A 17,357-nucleotide genomic window follows, 5' to 3' on the forward strand; every position below is an offset into this window, starting at 1 on the left:
GAATGTAACTCCCGTTCGAGAGTCTCCTAAAGAATGGTTCTATTTGTGTTGCAGGTGTGCCTAGCTGGTAACATGAAAGGTTATTTGAAGTCCCTTCACAGGCTCCATGCAAGCTAATACTCTGACACAGAAGTGTACCACTTAGTGATCTTGCACAATTATTGCCACTGAGAAACACTTTCAGGCCTTTATTACTGACACATTCGTGTGTATAGGGCAAGTTCCATATTGACTTAATGTACCCTTTACCCAACCTTTCATACTGGCCTGCCAGTATATATTTTTGGCAGAATTGAAACTGGAAAGTAGTTATCGGAATATTTATTATTCCATGTATTATCCATTCAATGACAGGTCGTTCTGACATTGTCAATGGTAATCTCTCAAGTTTTTCAATGCTCAGAATTGTATAGTCAGCACCCTTCTGTGCCAAACTGATTTGTTTATCAGTAAGGTTAAAGATATTAAATAATGACGTTGTGTTGATTAAACGCCAAGGCACATAGCCAGAACGCAGATTTTGTAACGTCCAGCCAAGCTGTACAATAGAACGCAATTGGGACTGACCGTGTTGTAACATCAGTAAGTCTTGCGATATTATATCGATTGCTGAAGACACAATGCTGTCCAGAGAATATATTCTGGAGGACAGAGTCATTAACCCATTGTCCACCACAGAAAGTGATTTTTCCAAATTAATACGGTCAATTTCCCATATTTTTTCTGCTGTCTCAATTTGAGTTACTTTCCAAACTTCGTTATAAGCTGCATATATAGAGGCCGCTATGAAACGTTTTTGACGCTGTTTGCGTGGTCCCAATATGAAATCACGCAAGTCAGCACCTTCTGTAAGTAAAGTTAGGTGTTGCTTAATTTCAGCCAGTGTGGACGTTTGTAGCCATTGAAGGCAGAGCTTGCCCACGCTGTAGGTGGTTACTATCCCTGGATGTTGTCTTTGGGAATATCTAGGGTCTGGCCTAGTCAATGTGAACCCCTGTTTTTTGTTCAGGAATCTGTCTTGACAGTTATTTGTATCTGTGGGCCAGATCAACCATTTTTTCCATTCAAGATGTGTTCTGTTTTGGTTTAATATATGGTTTACGTCTATCTCATCATCTATAGAGCTATTACTGTTCATTGTTGGCTTTGGAATAGACGGTTTGTTCAAATCTTTGATTTTGGCTAAGCCAAGACAGGTAGTTTGTTGAATAGTGTCATTCAAGAATATAATTTGTTCTGGGATCATGCAGGCTCTAAACAATGATTCTATACCTTGTACTTGCCAATCTCTTGTACCCCAAACAGTTTTTGCTTCAATATTATTGTTCCAGAAATCAAACCCAAATGTATTCATTTGTTCAAAGAATGAATCGGAATATATCAATTTTGTGTTTGTAAGCATGGTCTTCATACCTGTCTTATTTGACAATTTGAAATAAAATGTTTCTGCATTACTTGTGTTAAACCCTGAAAAGTATGAATATTTATCATAAAATGTTTTTGAGCTGTCTTTTGGAGGAGTAGCACAATGTTCCCATTGGTTATAATTTAAAACATTTCTAGGTTGAGCAGATTTATGTAGATAATGGTTACCATAGTGGTTATAGCAGAACATCTGATCATAATTAGACGAACCCTGCAAATAATCATGTTCTGTAAATTTAGCAGATATCACAAGTACAGACATCATATCATTAATACTTTCAAAGTCCCAATCATCAGCAAATGAGCTCGGTTTTACAAAGTCACTCAATGAGATCTTGAATTGGTGTGGATACTTCAGGATTTCAACCGGACCATAGATTTCATAATCAGTTTTGTCCCATGCTACACCGCCTGGTATAGGATTGGCTGTGAAGTTCCCTGAAGAAAGTTCTCTTTTCTCGATGTGTGAAGATGTGTGTGGTTTAAGGACCAAGTTGATTTTCTGGCTTGCTGTGTCCATTTTAGCATATTTTCCTTCAATGAAATGTCCCAAGCATAGTACCATGATGAGCCAAAGAATGAGGATAAATGCACCGAAGGCCACCCAAAACTCAATCCATGGAGAAATCAGATAGGTTTCTTTCAGCTGTTGAAAAAGTTCCTTAGCTTTGTCTTTAAAAGTTTTTGTTGATGGCTGTTTCTTTGCTTCACTCAGGTCTTCAGATGAATCATCGAAGTTGATGAAGTAGCCGGATGCTGTTCTGTCAATTGTTCCAATTGTTGTTGGATTTTGCTTTGTTTCATTAGCAAAGTCTGCAGTTACATCATCATAGGTTGTTGTTTCTTGATGAAAAGTTTTAATTTGGGTTTTAAGAGGTTCAAGTTCCATTGCTTTGTTGCATAGTCCTTGTTGATTCACTGTAGTTTTTCCAAATGTGATCAGTCTTCCAGTTTGAGCCTCTGTATTCGTAGCAAACATTGGTGTTCTGCTACTTCTTGGGAGTCCACTTGGCCTACTGTTTGTTATCGGCCACATGATTGTGGTTTAACCAGGTCGATGGATACAACTCGGTTCTCCTTTTTACCTTTTTTTTAGCTTCTTGCTTAATCGGGTACTGCCTCTGTGCAGTAGGTTGTGATTTTAACTGGATTTTGTGAGGAGGAGAGTCCTCATCCCATCCCACATGGTTTTTATATAAGGCAGGGGCTTGAGCTACTGCCCACTTTCTTGCAAGTGTATATTTTTTATGAATTGGAATATGGTTTGAGAAGGCAGGCATAATTATTTCTTCGCCATGTGGGCACTCCCTGGCAAACTCTGGAGGCCAGTCTCGTTCAGCTAGAAGGATGTCATAGCCCTTGGAGAGATTATCCCAAAATAGACCCCTTATTTTTCTAGTCTTATCCCCTTCTATACGCAATGTTATTTCATATATTTTATGAGGTTTGCTAACTCTGGTATCTGCAGTTTCCACCTGAATGTATTCATTCGTGTCCACTGTCTCCAGATGATTCATAAGGACTTTGCGAGCTATGCTCACTTCTGCTGCGCTGTCTAGCATTGTCTGAGCCCATTCTCCGTTTTTAGGTCTCGGCTAGAAGCGAGCGAAGCTCGCTCTCGCCAGAGACCTTATTGTTAACGGCTCAGCTTCCCAGGAGGACAGCACTGGCCGCGCGCGCCGATTTGTTAAGGCCACGCTCACGAGAACGCGCTCGCGGCCAGGTGCTGTCCTCCTCGAAAGCTGCCTCCCTTCCCCGTGCAGGGCGGGCCGCCGCGCTGCCTGCGGCGACCCGGAAGCATTGCCGGCCAAACCGGAAGTCGGAGCCAGATTACCCTGCGCTGCAGTCCGACACAGACTGGGGCTTCACACCGCCCTCAGAGTGTCTGAGGCTGACAGGCAAGGCGTGGATGAGGTGCTGCTGCTGCCACTTTTCTCTGCCATGGTGTGTGAGTGTATCTTTACATAAAAGCTATTGGTAACGGTTTCCCGTCTTTGTAATGTTTTTTGAGTGGCACGTTCAATCCCCGCCCCCCACCCGCCCCCCCACTCCCGGGCTCGAGGCATTAATTGCCATGTTTTAAAAGTAATTATTCCTCCCTTTTAATGCGGTGTGATGTGTGAGCATTGATTCCGAGCGGCTGCAGCCCACGCAAGCTCGGGGAGCAGCACACAGCTCTGTTCTCCAGTGCATCGCTGTCCCTGCGGCCATGGGTTCGCCCTGCAGGCTCGGGAGGCAGTCGGGAGAAGGGCGCACAGGCACCGAGCCACAAAGAGTAGTCTGTGCTAAAATGTGAGGCCGCGCAGTAAGCATCGCTGTCAACCCATCGAATTAGCAGGCATGGCAAGGTGAGGCTGCTGCGGGGTGATTTCACTCTTTATTTTCACTGCATTTCCTCTTGAAGAACCACGAGTCTAATCCATGTTTGTTGTTTGCATTTTGCTACCTACTCTGTTTGGGGATATGTCTTCCTTAAATGTAATGGTTTGAGGTATCAAGGAGCAAGGCCCCCTGCCCTTCCTTCCTACTGGCAGCGTCCTGACAAAAGTAAATGTTTTTTCCCAAACCATTGAACCAATTACCGCCCTATTTCAACCATTTTTCTTTCTATTTCTTTAAGTAGCTCCTTTAGAGCAACCCTTTGCCCGTGCTGTTTTAGCAACATATTTATATTAATAAAGTGTTCCTCCGGCAGGAGGCGTGTGTCCGTGGGCCGGCCACCGGGCAGCGTGGGGCACGTGGGCAGCGTGGGGAGAGGGCTGGGTCTGCGGCTTCGATCATTTTAGGACAGTCACTCCAGCTGTGCTTTTAGTGGAAGGACCGAGATTGGCAGGGCATGGTTTAAATGCAACAATTATGGAAACAGCTCGTTTTCGTCGCCAATGTCTGTTGGAGGCAAACTGTTGCTAATAGCCTTTTCCTGATGTCTCTGCAGGGCGGGAGGAGGTTTGGTCATTTTGGGTAGGCAGCGGGAGGAAGAGTGAAGCCAAATTCCGGCATCTCTGCGGTATCATTGGCAGCAGGGTTTTTTTAGTTCCCCACCTTATATTTTGTGGATTGTGTTCTTAACGTGAAATCGCTGTATGGCAGTACCAAGAAGCAGAGTATACCACAGGACACTATGGTTGGCATTCCGGCAAACGGCAATGGGTATTTTACACTCCAAAAGCCAATGGCAGTAGGGAACGGGCTTTTAGTGTGTACTTTGGGTAACGGGGATTGTAAATAAGAGTGCGTGTTAGGGCTCCTTTTACGATCAAAAGGCATGTTCCCTCCTCTTCTGTTTCAGTTGGTGCTCGGTATTTTGCTAGGTAAACATTGCATGCTAGAGGTGGCTGCACACGCACCTTCTTTCCAGGCCCCTCCACTGTGTAGTGTGTACTTTTTGAAAGAGACCACGCAGGTTGATTTTGGGTTGTGGTCATATATACAACATTCAATAGATTGAAGAGCCGCACATTCTCCACCCAGGAAGGGATGTTTGATTATATTGATGAAACTTAGTTCTGCAAAAGTGTCTGGAAACTCCAAGTGATGAGGTGTTAACTTATATATTTCTTCTTTTATTCTTAATGCATTGCTTTACTTGTAGGCCAATGGTGTTTGTAAGTACCTCAGGTATGTCAGAAAAGCCATTGTTGGGAGCTGAGCATTAACACACTTCATTCAGCTGTTTGCCTCAGGACAGACTGGAAGGGCACACTGGTTTCTGCGCTTAGGCCCTCGTTTGCACATGCAGGTGCCCTGGGTTTGGTGCATGGAAGACCAAGGAGTAATTCACTATTCTTCTGAGCCAGATTGTGTGGCGTTTCTCGAGTAACTCGTTGCAGTGAATAAGTCCTGTTTCAACCGCATACAGGGGGGTGTGATGCACCAGGCCTATGCATCATTATGCAGTATGGCCTAGCAGCGGCCCGGTAAGGAAGGGTGGTCCAGGCATTCCTGGCCTGGAGCACACCTGTCATGACAAACACGATGTTAAACCCTTTACCACAAGGGACTTTATCAATCCAAGAGCTGTGACGGGGACGTCTTAGAACAACAATGTTCAAGAAGGTCATTAAAATGTTTGTAGACTTGAAATAATCTTTGAAATGCTGAAGGTGTTCATATGGAAATAGGTAATGTCTGAAAATGCTTCCCTGGATAACAAGAACTCGTTCACACTTACTTTCCCCGAGAACCGTGGAGTACAACTGAGATCTTAAATCTGACCCTCACAATCAGACATCACTGGCATGTCCATGCGAGTGCATGCTTCTCTTAAATTACTTGGAACCCATGTATTTCAAGTTTTGGTGACAGAAACATACCATTTGCAAGAGTATCCTATCAGAGGTTTGCATGGACAACACTGACGGTTACTGTGGGGGCAGCTGTTTACTTTTCTCTTTTTAAGGTTGGTTCACTTCAGATCCAGTGTGACAGCCTCGCACTAATCTGAACCCGACCACTGTCACCCTGCTGTACGTTTTAAATGAGCGAAACTTGGATTCTTAATGAATGACACAGACTGGGGCTTCACACCGCCCTCAGAGTGTCTGAGGCTGACAGGCAAGGCGTGGATGAGGTGCTGCTGCTGCCACTTTTCTCTGCCATGGTGTGTGAGTGTATCTTTACATAAAAGCTATTGGTAACGGTTTCCCGTCTTTGTAATGTTTTTTGAGTGGCACGTTCAATCCCCGCCCCCCCACTCCCGGGCTCGAGGCATTAATTGCCATGTTTTAAAAGTAATTATTCCTCCCTTTTAATGAGAGCGAGCACCGTGTTCCCCAGCACGGATCCCTGTGTTTGGCAAGTTACCTTGTACGCAGGGGCTTCCCTTTTTCAATGTTGGTGAATAACGTTGACTTTCATTCAGAGCAGATGTAGCTTTGATCGCGCCAACACTGTTACCACAGCAGACGGAGCCCAGGCCGATGCAGGCACCTGCAGCATCGATTGCGTCGCACAATCACCACAGGAGCTACAGTCACTACCACACCGACGCAGGCACGAAGAATGAAGTGCTTCCTGCCAGGAATCCGTTTTAACAGACCCTCTGCAGCAAGGACCGCTCCATGCTCGCTCCCAAGTAGGATGCTTTCTCTGGATGCCCCCTCAGTTCCAGGAACATACTGGGTGTAACTAATTGGGGTCCAATCACTTTGTGGCATCCTTGCTAGTCCCTGCCCTTTATTGTCTCAACTACTGGTTGCAGGGCAATTGGGCACCTCGTTTTGGCTTTATGCAAATTGGCTCTTGTTCCGCTCCCTTAAACACTCTCCAAGCACGTGTTTGAAGGGGTTTGTAGCAGACAGTAAGCCCACTAAGCATTACATTCACATTAGTCTGAAATGTTTTCTGTGCTGCACATGGAAGTGCAGTCCTTCTCACGGAGTGCGAGTTGTTGTTTGCTGTGTTCAAATATCACCCTTCGCCTCAGTTAATAATGTTAGGATGTGTTCATAGTGTGCATAATTAGGCGCATGTATTAATCGCAACCAGGAAAACATGCATTTGCAATGCAATAGGTGTCGCATTATTAAAGTTTGAGCAATTGGCATAGCTAAATAATGCAACACCAATAGCTTTTGTTGCAGTTGGTGTTGCAATATTTAGCAATGCCAATAGCTCAAACTTAATTAACCCGAGACCTATTGCATTGCAAATGCTTGTTCAGCTGTGTCCTCAGTATTCTCGGCATTGTTAATTACTTTAATACTGGCTACCTTCTTTTTTGGAAATTGTAATTTTTTATTCTGATGAGCAGGTTCTTTGTCTTTGGACTTGACGTGCTCTTCCCTGTGTTCTGATCGTCCTTTTCTTTCCGATTTCTGCGAGGAAGTCTGAAAAGATTGAGAGGGACGTGTATCAATATCTTGATATCTATCAGGTTTTTTTATATTATCCCTATTTCTAAGGTTGTATTTTTTCACAGAGGGCTCCCTTTGGGGAGACTTGCATCCTTGATCAGGAGATCTTTCTCTCCGCCGAGGAGACCTTCCTCTGGACTGGAATCTTTTTTCTTTAGGATTGGATTGTTTATTTCCATCCCAGCTCTTTTTTTGAGTGTTTAAATTATTTTTTATAAATACCTTTTCAGGACTTTCAACTAGTTGAGGTTTCACTGGTATTCCACCCAAACTATCTCTTCCTAGTTCTTCATAGGATTTTTCTATGATTCTGGCAATTTCAGATGGTTGGTCTGCTATATTTGTCTCTTTTAACCTCTGGCGAATCGCCACATTTGCTGCTTCTCCCTTTATGTTGGCTAATAATATTGCAGAGACCTGCTTGAAGTCTTTCAGTAGTTTCATACCGAGAGTTAAAGCGGGTTCTGGACCATATTCATCTTGAATCTGTTTTAGCACATCTGGTATTACTGACATGGATGGTACACCATGTGTTTTTGTGTAAATGGAGGCAAAGACTGTTCCCCAAGTGTCACAGTCCTCCACATGTGGTGCGATTCCCATTGGGAGACAGATAGTCAGAATCCTATGTTTCTCAACAGGGGTGGTATCTGGAAACACCGCCTCTATTTGAGTGATTTTTTGTGCTAGCCAGAAAGGAATTTTGTCCCGTTTTGCGGGTACTTTACCTAGACAGGACTGTATGTTCTGAGGTGTAATTTTATTTGTGTTCCCCTGATGATTGGTCAGCTGTGGAATTTTAATTGCTGGTTGGATTGTTGAAGTCCGCATTACATATTGGACTAATTGTCTATGTATTTTTATTAATTGTTTTAGCTGTGCTAAAAGCTCTGGTGCAGGCATTTCTTCAATGTCTGGATGTGGTGTATATCCGGCTAGGACCGGCCACGTTGCTCCTGGTCTACCTAGTGGACCGAGCCTGGTGATGTGATTATTATGTTTTAGGGCGCCATGAAACAAGAGCAGGTGCTCTTGGAATTTGAGTGGTATTTCCACTTCCTCAAAAGGAGTGTACTCACTAGGAGGTTCCTCTATTTTGTAATAGTGGAAGTCCTTTGTTACAGCGTTTGCTGCTGGAAAGTTTATCCATGAATAGAATACCTCTGTCTGCGGATATTCGTGTGCCTCAATTACGAATATGACTGTACCACCTCTTGGTGTCAGTCCATTTTCAATAAGTTTTAGGGTTATAGATTTCCTTATGTTGACCGGGATGAGTATTGCATCTGGGTCATTTTCCAGAAGAGTATTGTCTGCTACTAGGAGTTCAGCTGCTAGTCTAACTGTCTCCCTTTCTTCTTCACTTTCTGTCATTTTACTGACAGGAAGGTTATTCTGTTTGTTTGCAGATCAGGTTTCTATGGAAACAAAGACTAGATGCACAATATTTTGGAACAGTGTATCCTTCAACGTTGAATTAACCAAGAACCATACATAGGAGTCTCCTCCTGCGAGGTTTGGCGGATATGACCTTTCACCCACTCCAGACGTCTTTGGACTATTATGGGAAAAAAAGGGGTTCTGTGTGAAAAAGCACGACTGAGTTACTCTAATGTCTTGCGTTAGTTTTATCGCCTATCCAAACGGTTGGGCGCCATGTAGTGTAATTCCTATTATCCCAATAGGCTCTGCGCATTGGAATAATATCTTCAATAGTATAGACCTAGGGCAGAGGTTAACTAGGTCTTCTACCGACGATATTAGACTTAAAGTTATGTGTGTGCCAGCTAGCTCAGAGTTCACTAGAAACTTTCTCGAATAGGCAAGGAGGATTTTAACCTCCCTGGATAGACAAGAAGGGATTTAGTTTCTGACAACCATAGAACATGACAACTTTGCTCTCCCCTAATCAAGAGTGTATCTCTAGAGTCGTGTGAAAACAATAGACAACTTATTTTACTCAGTCAGTTCAGTGCATTCTTAGTTTCACCAGATTGTAGAGAAAAGGAAGAGACTGGGTGTTCAATAAAAGATGTTATTTATTGATCAGTCTCCTTTCTCATACAAGAGAAATGAATCGCTATTATTGTAATACTTCTAGTTAAGTAAAGTGCATACAGTAAAGACAGAATTATAAAATAATACCGTAAAAGCATTGGTATGGTTTCTAAGCCATATGATACTTTAAAATGGATAAAATAGATACATACATATATACATTTGACTAATCATACTCAACTGGTGCTTCTAACCACGCCTACCCCAGTGTACCTGACCTAAGCCTAATACGTGGGCGGGAGTAGATAAGTAGCAGTTTAAGTTAAGTTTGTTTGCCAAGGGACTGATTCGAGAATTCTCTGCAAGGGGTTATTCAGTTCTGTACCTGAGATCTAGAATGATGGAGGGCTGGTATCTCTTATCCTAGGTCTTGATATTCCAGCTGCCTGCGAGGGCTGCTTGGAAGCGCCGGAGCTGGATTTCTCAGCAGGAGAAAGGCAGCGTCTCGTTCTCAGCGCGTCAGGAAGGCGGGGCAGCGCCTGTGGGCTTCGCTCTCTGCTGGGCTCCTCGGCACGTCTCGCTGCTCCGATCTCGTCACCACCGCATGTGTTTGCTTAAGGCAATGTCGGTAATATTTATACCTGAAAGGTGCCGAGATTGACGTAAGGATGGACATATATACGTCAATAAGGATGTCATATGAACGGGCTCGTTCACACATTCTTTTGCTGAAGTTCTCTGTGAAATCAAAACAATGGCTATGGGAATTTCCCAGGTCGCTGTAGGTTTGATTTGTTTTGAGAACTCCGTATGCCTTATCAGGGGCTGGAGGAATATCGCTTCTCTAATTAGATGGCATGCGTTATGACCTAATCAGATAACGCGCTTCTGTGCCGTGGTGTGGCTTAATCAGATAACGTTTTTTGCACCGTTAGATGGCTGCTAGTTAATTATTAACCAGACCAGGGTCAGGAATAGGGGAATCGATACAGTACCTATAGGAATACATCACAATAATATCTCTGCAACATCTGAAACTACATAATTACAACACTGTGAGTAGCGGAGGTGTGAATTATACTTACTTTAGGGCTAGAATTATAGTTACTTGAAATAACTATAACTTGTGAATTTTATTGGTTTTGCTCATTTAAAATGGTATGTTTTAACTGACATTTACACCTAACTATAACGCCCCTTTAATTTTCGTTTTTCATTGACAATCAAAGGTTTTGAATACCTAACTATAACTGTCACTTTAATCTTTGTTTTTTTGTGTGAGAAAAACAAATACACAAACACACACTGCTTACAATGTTTAAATCTGACTTTGTACAGGTGTGTATGCATATATAGAAACACAGATATACACATAAACATTTTAAGCAAACATGTATGCTCGTATGCTGCCTCAGACAAACTCTGCTTTGCATTAAAAGATAGATGGACAAACAAAGTTTATTTTTTTTCTGTGTTACTTCTTGACACATTGATAGCTTTGGTAATGGGGAACAAGTAGAAGTCCCATCTGCCCCCTAGGTTGCCACTACAAATAATTATGCCTATTTAATAGTTAAAGCTATTTATTTAAAGAAACTGTGTCGTTAGAAAATGTGCAATTATTATGATGATAATTAAACCAACATTATCACATGCAGTGACCAGAATATGCATTGCCAAAGTCAATAGGTCGGTCTGGATGCCAGCCTTTTGGCTTTGTCAGTGCTTGCTTTAGTGTGTCATGTTTTTTTTTAACGAACTGCTGGGCCCTGGATAATATAAAAATCATTGGCTAAAAGCAAAGATATTTTTGGGGTCAAAGAACAAATTGCCGTAGTACCTACTGGTACAGAAGGGAACTACTTTACATGTGACTTTGCTTCCTGTGAAAGGGCAAAATGCAGTCACTCACCATGAAGTTAGCCAGTGGCTGAAGAGGGCTGACCAATTACACTGTGCTCTCCTTTAGTTTGGGGGGGGGGAGGGAGGGAATGTGAATGACACAATAAATGACAAATGGACGAAGAGGGCTGGCTGAAAGCCATACATATACTGGCAGGCCTAAAAATCAGAAAACAAAAAAAACACATCTAACATTTTAAGCTAAGCGTCCATTTCTAAACCTATGTTGGACCTTTGGCTCACATATGTCTATGGTTCTCTGTACCTCTCTGTTTCCCTTGGATCTCTGAAAGCCCTTCTTAAAGTAACTTGTTTGGAGTGTTTATGCAGTTTTGCTCGTTTCGTGGAAAGATAAAACCTATACCTTTCTGGAAAGCTGAGATGCAAAACATGGCATTACATTTCTAACCAGGTCAGCTGTTTGGTGTGAATATAAGCGGGCCTAAATGACAGGTAAGTAATTTCTTTTCAAACATGCATAACACAGTACTTGTGGTATTGGAAGAGAAAAAGGAGAAAATGTTTACAGAAATGATTTGCAATTGAATTAGCACATCTGAACAAAGTAATCTCATGGTATTTTCTGTTTACCTATAGGTTCGGCTCTTTAACCATGGACGGCGGCCTGCGGAATGTGGATTGCGTTTAACCTGCAAATTATCAGACTTTTATCGATGTATTGAAACAACTCACATTAGTGAAATGTTTTTTGGGGCCAAACCCCTCGCCTGACATTGCACTTTTCATGTAACTGAACACAAGGCGAAAATTGTAATGTACTGTAAACATTATTGTAAATATATTCCAAATTATTGTTTCCCCTCAAAAGCTTTTGTCTAACTCGTCTATGGCATTTCTTATCTGTGTGATCCTCAGAGTCTGAAATGTCTATAAAATGTTGTTGTTTTCACATATGTATAACCGTTGAAAAGAAACGTGAACTTGAAAGAAACATGCAATGCCGTTTGGAGACCTGGGAATAGTATAGAGTCAGGTGTGTACTATAAAAAATTGACTAGGTTATTCCTGTGAGAAGATTTAGTTTATTCTTTTTATTTTCCATCCAGCTCAGTATATCTCAGAGTTCCACCTTTCCAGTTGGATATGTTTGATTTCTAACATTATGGCTTTAAATAGTCACATCCTTAAAATGTTTGACCTCCTTTGATATCAACTATTTTTGGTGTTGCCAAAGTCATGACTCCCTTATTGTATATAAAAAACGCACCAGAGCAGAACATAAATCCCTCGGCTGAATGAATATTGCTGTGTTTTCATCAATTTAGAAAGATGCAATATTGGCTCTCCTATTGCGTTCATTCAGTCTAGGACCAGCAGAGGAGAAGAAAAGTTTAAATAATGAAATAATGAAAAAGAAATAAACAAAAAAACAAACATAAGGAAACTCCAAAAACTTGATGTGCCAACATTTAAGACATTCAAAAACGTGGAAATATATGAAACATTGTCTTATCATATTTTAATAAATTTGTGTCGAGATTTTATTTTAGGTATGTTCTTTGCTTATAGCCCACTCGCTAATTGTAAAACCGGGTCTGTGAAATAAGATAAACGACACACAGCCAGATGGGTCTTACTTCATTCATAAAATACTTGTTTTTCGCAGTTTGGCTCAAAGGTTTTACGGATTTCCAATACGTATTGAAATCTTTTTAGAAGGCGAGTGGGAAAAATGGAAACAAGATAAATGCCATGTGAGAAAATTAAAACAGAAGCCTTGTTAACAAACCAATATCTGAATCTGTCAATCTGAAGTAAAAACACAATGTACCAGAGGAACATAATGCAAAATGTTTGTTTTTATCATGAGTCATAGCAACGTTTACTTACACTTCATTGCCTCAAGACAGAAAGTCCCCACCTGTACTTAATAGAAATTGAAGGCAAATAAATTATATTTTTGACTTTGCCTTTCCCCTCAAACGTTACTAGCACCTTTGAGGGCTAAGTATTTTGCACTTCTGTATAGAATAGTTAATGATTCTGTGTATTGTATACATGCACGGACCAAAGAAGTCATGTGCACCTCTTTAAAAAATAAATTGTTATTCTTTAGTGTCAGTTTCTTTTATCCTTGGCCAATATAACAGTCTTACCATCTGTCTTATTTTTAACTTGTTTAAACTATCATTTTAAGTGGTGGCTCCTTGATTTTATGAACTGCCTCCATTGAAAGAAGAGGTCCGTCTGTCCCCCTGCGTAACAAATCTGCTGCAGGTGCTCTATTTCAATATCCTTCCACATTACATACCATGAAAGGAAGGTGTATCAAAAATTGGAATCCGACTTAGAGAGAAATGAAGATATCTATTTTTGTGTAGCCTAATAAGTGCTCTACAGGTCCTGCCACACGATTCCTTTGCTCTTTGAGCCTGCTGAATTTGATGCTAACACCAAGTTCTGAATGCTAGGACATATGTCTATTTACTCCTGTAGGATTATAAGATCATTCCTTTTCATTCAGCAAAAACACTTGTATTCTCAATGGTTCCATAGATGTATTTCTTGGTAATTGGATATTATGACCTTAAAAAAAAGGGCTTGACGATAAAGGATGTTATGTACTGTAGGCCTGATGTTTGACTCCTGCTAGGACCCCTACTCTGCTGAAATCCATGTTGATACCCAGATAGTTAAAGTCTGCATGCACTTCTAATGAATACTTTCTCCCTCTCTTGGAATACCCGAAGTAGAGGAGCCGTGTTTTGCTATTAATGTCCCAAGAGGTGAAGTCAATGTATGTTCCTGCATTCACACTTTTTCCTCTCCTTTCCCAGCACAAAGCAATGTCTGAATTGATGCGATATTGTCACTATTTCACTATAGTTTGTGTACTTTCTTAACAGAATTTCTGTCATGAGTCCTTAACATTTGGGGCTGGCCTTTTGAAAATATAGCAGAGAATACCAGTGACGGACCTCTGTAAATGTGGTGTATAGGTAAAGTTCTTGACTTCGCTGGCTGTGACTAGAACAACTTAGCTCTAAGATCCTTAAAAATAATGCAAAAGAGGTGATTCTCACAGCCTTCTTGCCCGTGTGCCAGTTATAGCTGCAATCAGGTCAAAGGGAAAAGTTGATTTTTAAGATGCCATTGGACTGTCGTCCTCACAGAGACATCTTTGATATTTAATCTAGACATCTCATTCCAGAACCTAATACCTAGTCTTCAGAAGAGTAAAAAAAAAATGACAAAGGCACTTTTAATGCGTTGTTTCTCTTATTGTGGACAACACCCCAGAACATTTTAAAAGTCACATGCAATTGTGCATATGATAAGAAAAAGAGTGGTAGAAAAGCTCCAGATTGTCCAAACATGTGGCAAGAATTATTTGCGTCTCCCTCACATACGGACAAATGTAATGCTCATACGTCCTGGGTTCTGGGGTGAGGGCATTCATACGTCAATTGTCACTGTCTGTGATGTAAGCAATACAGTGGCCGCATAAAATATCCTTGAATACAATCTACAGATTCATTCTTAGGATCTGCTTGGTATATATATATATATATATATATCTATATATATATCTTTATAATCCATAGCAGCCAACATCTGTTGTGGTAATATCCTTATAGTTAGTGACAGTACATATCACCTAACATCTTCATCCTGCTCTGTTTGTAACCTCCCGAATGGGACATCTCAATGCAATGCTTGTGGGGCAGTTGCTTGGCCCAGGCATGTTGTCATAAAGACACAAGTCCCAGTGGGGGAGAAGCTGAATTTGGTCATGCCTTCTGAAGCTACAGTGAATCACAAATTTCGAATAAGCTTATGGTAGGTTCTGCAGCATAGATCACGTATCCCAAGATACACAGGTAGACCTATTTTAAGCTGTTTACAAATTTGTATTGTACTGCACCCTGGAATGGTGTGAGAATGGACATATGCTGTAATAGTGGTTGATATAATTAATGGCCACTAGAAATCAGATGGTTTTGTTTGCTCTTCTCAGGGCGATATTCCAAGAAATGTTGTAGAGTTTATAATTTATTGGTATTGATGGACCTGTTTATTTAAGGGCGCAACCAAGCAAGCCATTTTCGTGGTTCATGCACTTTTGACTTCACAGTGCGATTCAATGGAACTCTGATTGCCTTACCTTAAAATACGGTTATGGATTCTCTTCAGAATATACATGTTATGTATCAAGGTGACATTTTGAAGATTAATATCCGGAAATATAGGCTTAGTAAGGAAGAAACTTATTTTTTTTAGATTGTCAGCAGCTCCTAAGGCATGTAGCTCTGTGCACTGTATGTGTAACCTGCCCAGGGGTGCTAGAGCTCCATGGCTTGTCACTATAAGTACCACCATCCATCCAGAGATAGTTGGTGGTGTCAGGTTAGATGTGGTATAATGCTACAGATGTGAGGCACCCTGAGTGGGATGTGGCACAGCCCCAGCAGTGCAATATAAGGTGTAAGAAAAGGTGACCTCTACTGGTACGTGACTGGTCCCGGCATAATGTGCCAATTCCTGACATATTGTAGGCATCCATGTTGCAATGATGTCTATCGCTTGCATGATACTGACATTGGGATGATGTGGAAATTCCTGACATATTGTGGGTATGATGGTCTTCTTTTCACAGCCTGACTCGGTAGCAGATTTCAAAAGAGCTCTTATGTATTAGATTGACTGGATCAAGCCTTTTAAACAGCTTTGGCTTCTTTGCCAAGCCTCACAAAGGTCATTCATTTCTAAACCTGCCATAGCCAGGTAGATAGTCCAAAGCATCCACACTTGCTACCACAATACCAAGAAAGTCCTAACTCTCCGGCCCAGGACACACACTACATGTAAGAAAGGTGCAACCATGGCTTTCTTAGGCATTATACAGCAATTTACATCTGCAAAGTGGCCAATTGGTCCACCCCACACATGTATACTAAATACTGGTGTGTGGACATAATGGCTCGCCAATAGTTTATGGTTGGCCAAACAATCTTAAGGAATTATTTCAGGTTTCTGCATCAAATACGAATGCTGCTGTTTTATAAGGGTATTGCTGTTTAACGTATGCAGATCATGTCTATTTACAGCCACACATGCTTCAAACTGAAAATGTTACGCACCCTGTAAACATCTGTTGATAGTGTGTAGTGTGGTAGATTTACAATTCTGCATACTCTGGCCAGCTAGTTTTGGGTTCAGACGTGTGTCAGTTTTTGTGTTTGAAAACTAATTGTTTCCAAAATTTTTAAAAAACTTGTATTTGATAGCAAAGTTATTTATTCTCATAAACTGACAAGCTAGTGTTTGCAAATGAAGGGATTTGATTTTCTGAAATATATTTGAGACTGATATGTAAATGCTGTTAGAGTCAACAAGTATCTAAGATTGCTGTAATCCATTTGCTTTCTGAACTTGTAAGTTCTTCATAACCTGGTTAATAATACAGTCGTACTGGCCTCTAAAATCTCACCAGCTCAGCTCTGTTCTTTCTGAAATTAAAACAGTTTTGTAATTGTTTTTTACATTTTGACGCGGCCACTTCTAAAGAGATTGTTAGTCAAAGTTTGCTTTATTCGGTTAAAAATTTTAAAACCATCAAAGCACATACGATATTTCATTTCACGGTTGATCAAATTTCCATGGCACAATTAACACAACTAAATATATTGCAATATAAAAAAGTGCTTTACAATTATCAAACACATATACAAGCTAAAAAGTTTGTCACCCAGATTCTTAGTTATATAAAATTCCAAAATTCATCTGGTAATCGTCACTAATAGAAACTTTCTACTATACTCCAGACTAAACCAGACAAGGGCAGAAAAAGGTGATTAGGGTAGCAGTATTTTCTTACGACATCTCACAGCCCCTATAATGTAGCTTGCCACCCCAAAACATACCACAGCAGACCCAAGCATTTGTATTTGTAAGTAGACCAGGGCTGGTCTCACCTGCTCAAAATTACAACCGCTCAACAATGGCAGGATAAATTTCTTTCGCTGCAATTCATAAAACTTGCAGAAAAAGATCATGTGAAGAACATTTTGCTCCAAATTATTATCACATGGACACGGGCCCAAAGTCCCACTTTTATCAAACCCCCTAGGGAAAGATAACAACCATGGTAGCATATTATGTTTAAACCTTAACAAAACAAACAGATGGAAAGGCTTACTTATAAATGTTAAGTAC

The 17,357-nt window shown here is 41.1% G+C and overlaps 1 protein-coding gene across 3 annotated transcripts in view; it reads left to right on the top strand.

Moving 5' to 3' along the window:
- The window catches only part of TBK1 (TANK binding kinase 1), a 428,747-nt gene extending 415,485 nt beyond the window's left edge, over positions 1 to 13,262 (top strand). For all 3 annotated transcript variants that reach the window (XM_078676127.1, XM_078676137.1, XM_078676146.1), the window contains exon 21: positions 11,778 to 13,262. In XM_078676127.1, coding sequence (XP_078532253.1) covers positions 11,778 to 11,829 — 52 coding nt within the window. In that variant the 3' untranslated portion in view covers positions 11,830 to 13,262. The remainder of the gene's footprint in view (positions 1 to 11,777) is intronic.
- Positions 13,263 to 17,357: the final 4,095 nt, after the last annotated feature.

Source organism: Lissotriton helveticus, chromosome 1_1 (genome assembly GCF_964261635.1).
Source record: "Lissotriton helveticus chromosome 1_1, aLisHel1.1, whole genome shotgun sequence".
NCBI classification, from domain to species: Eukaryota; Metazoa; Chordata; class Amphibia; order Caudata; family Salamandridae; genus Lissotriton; species Lissotriton helveticus.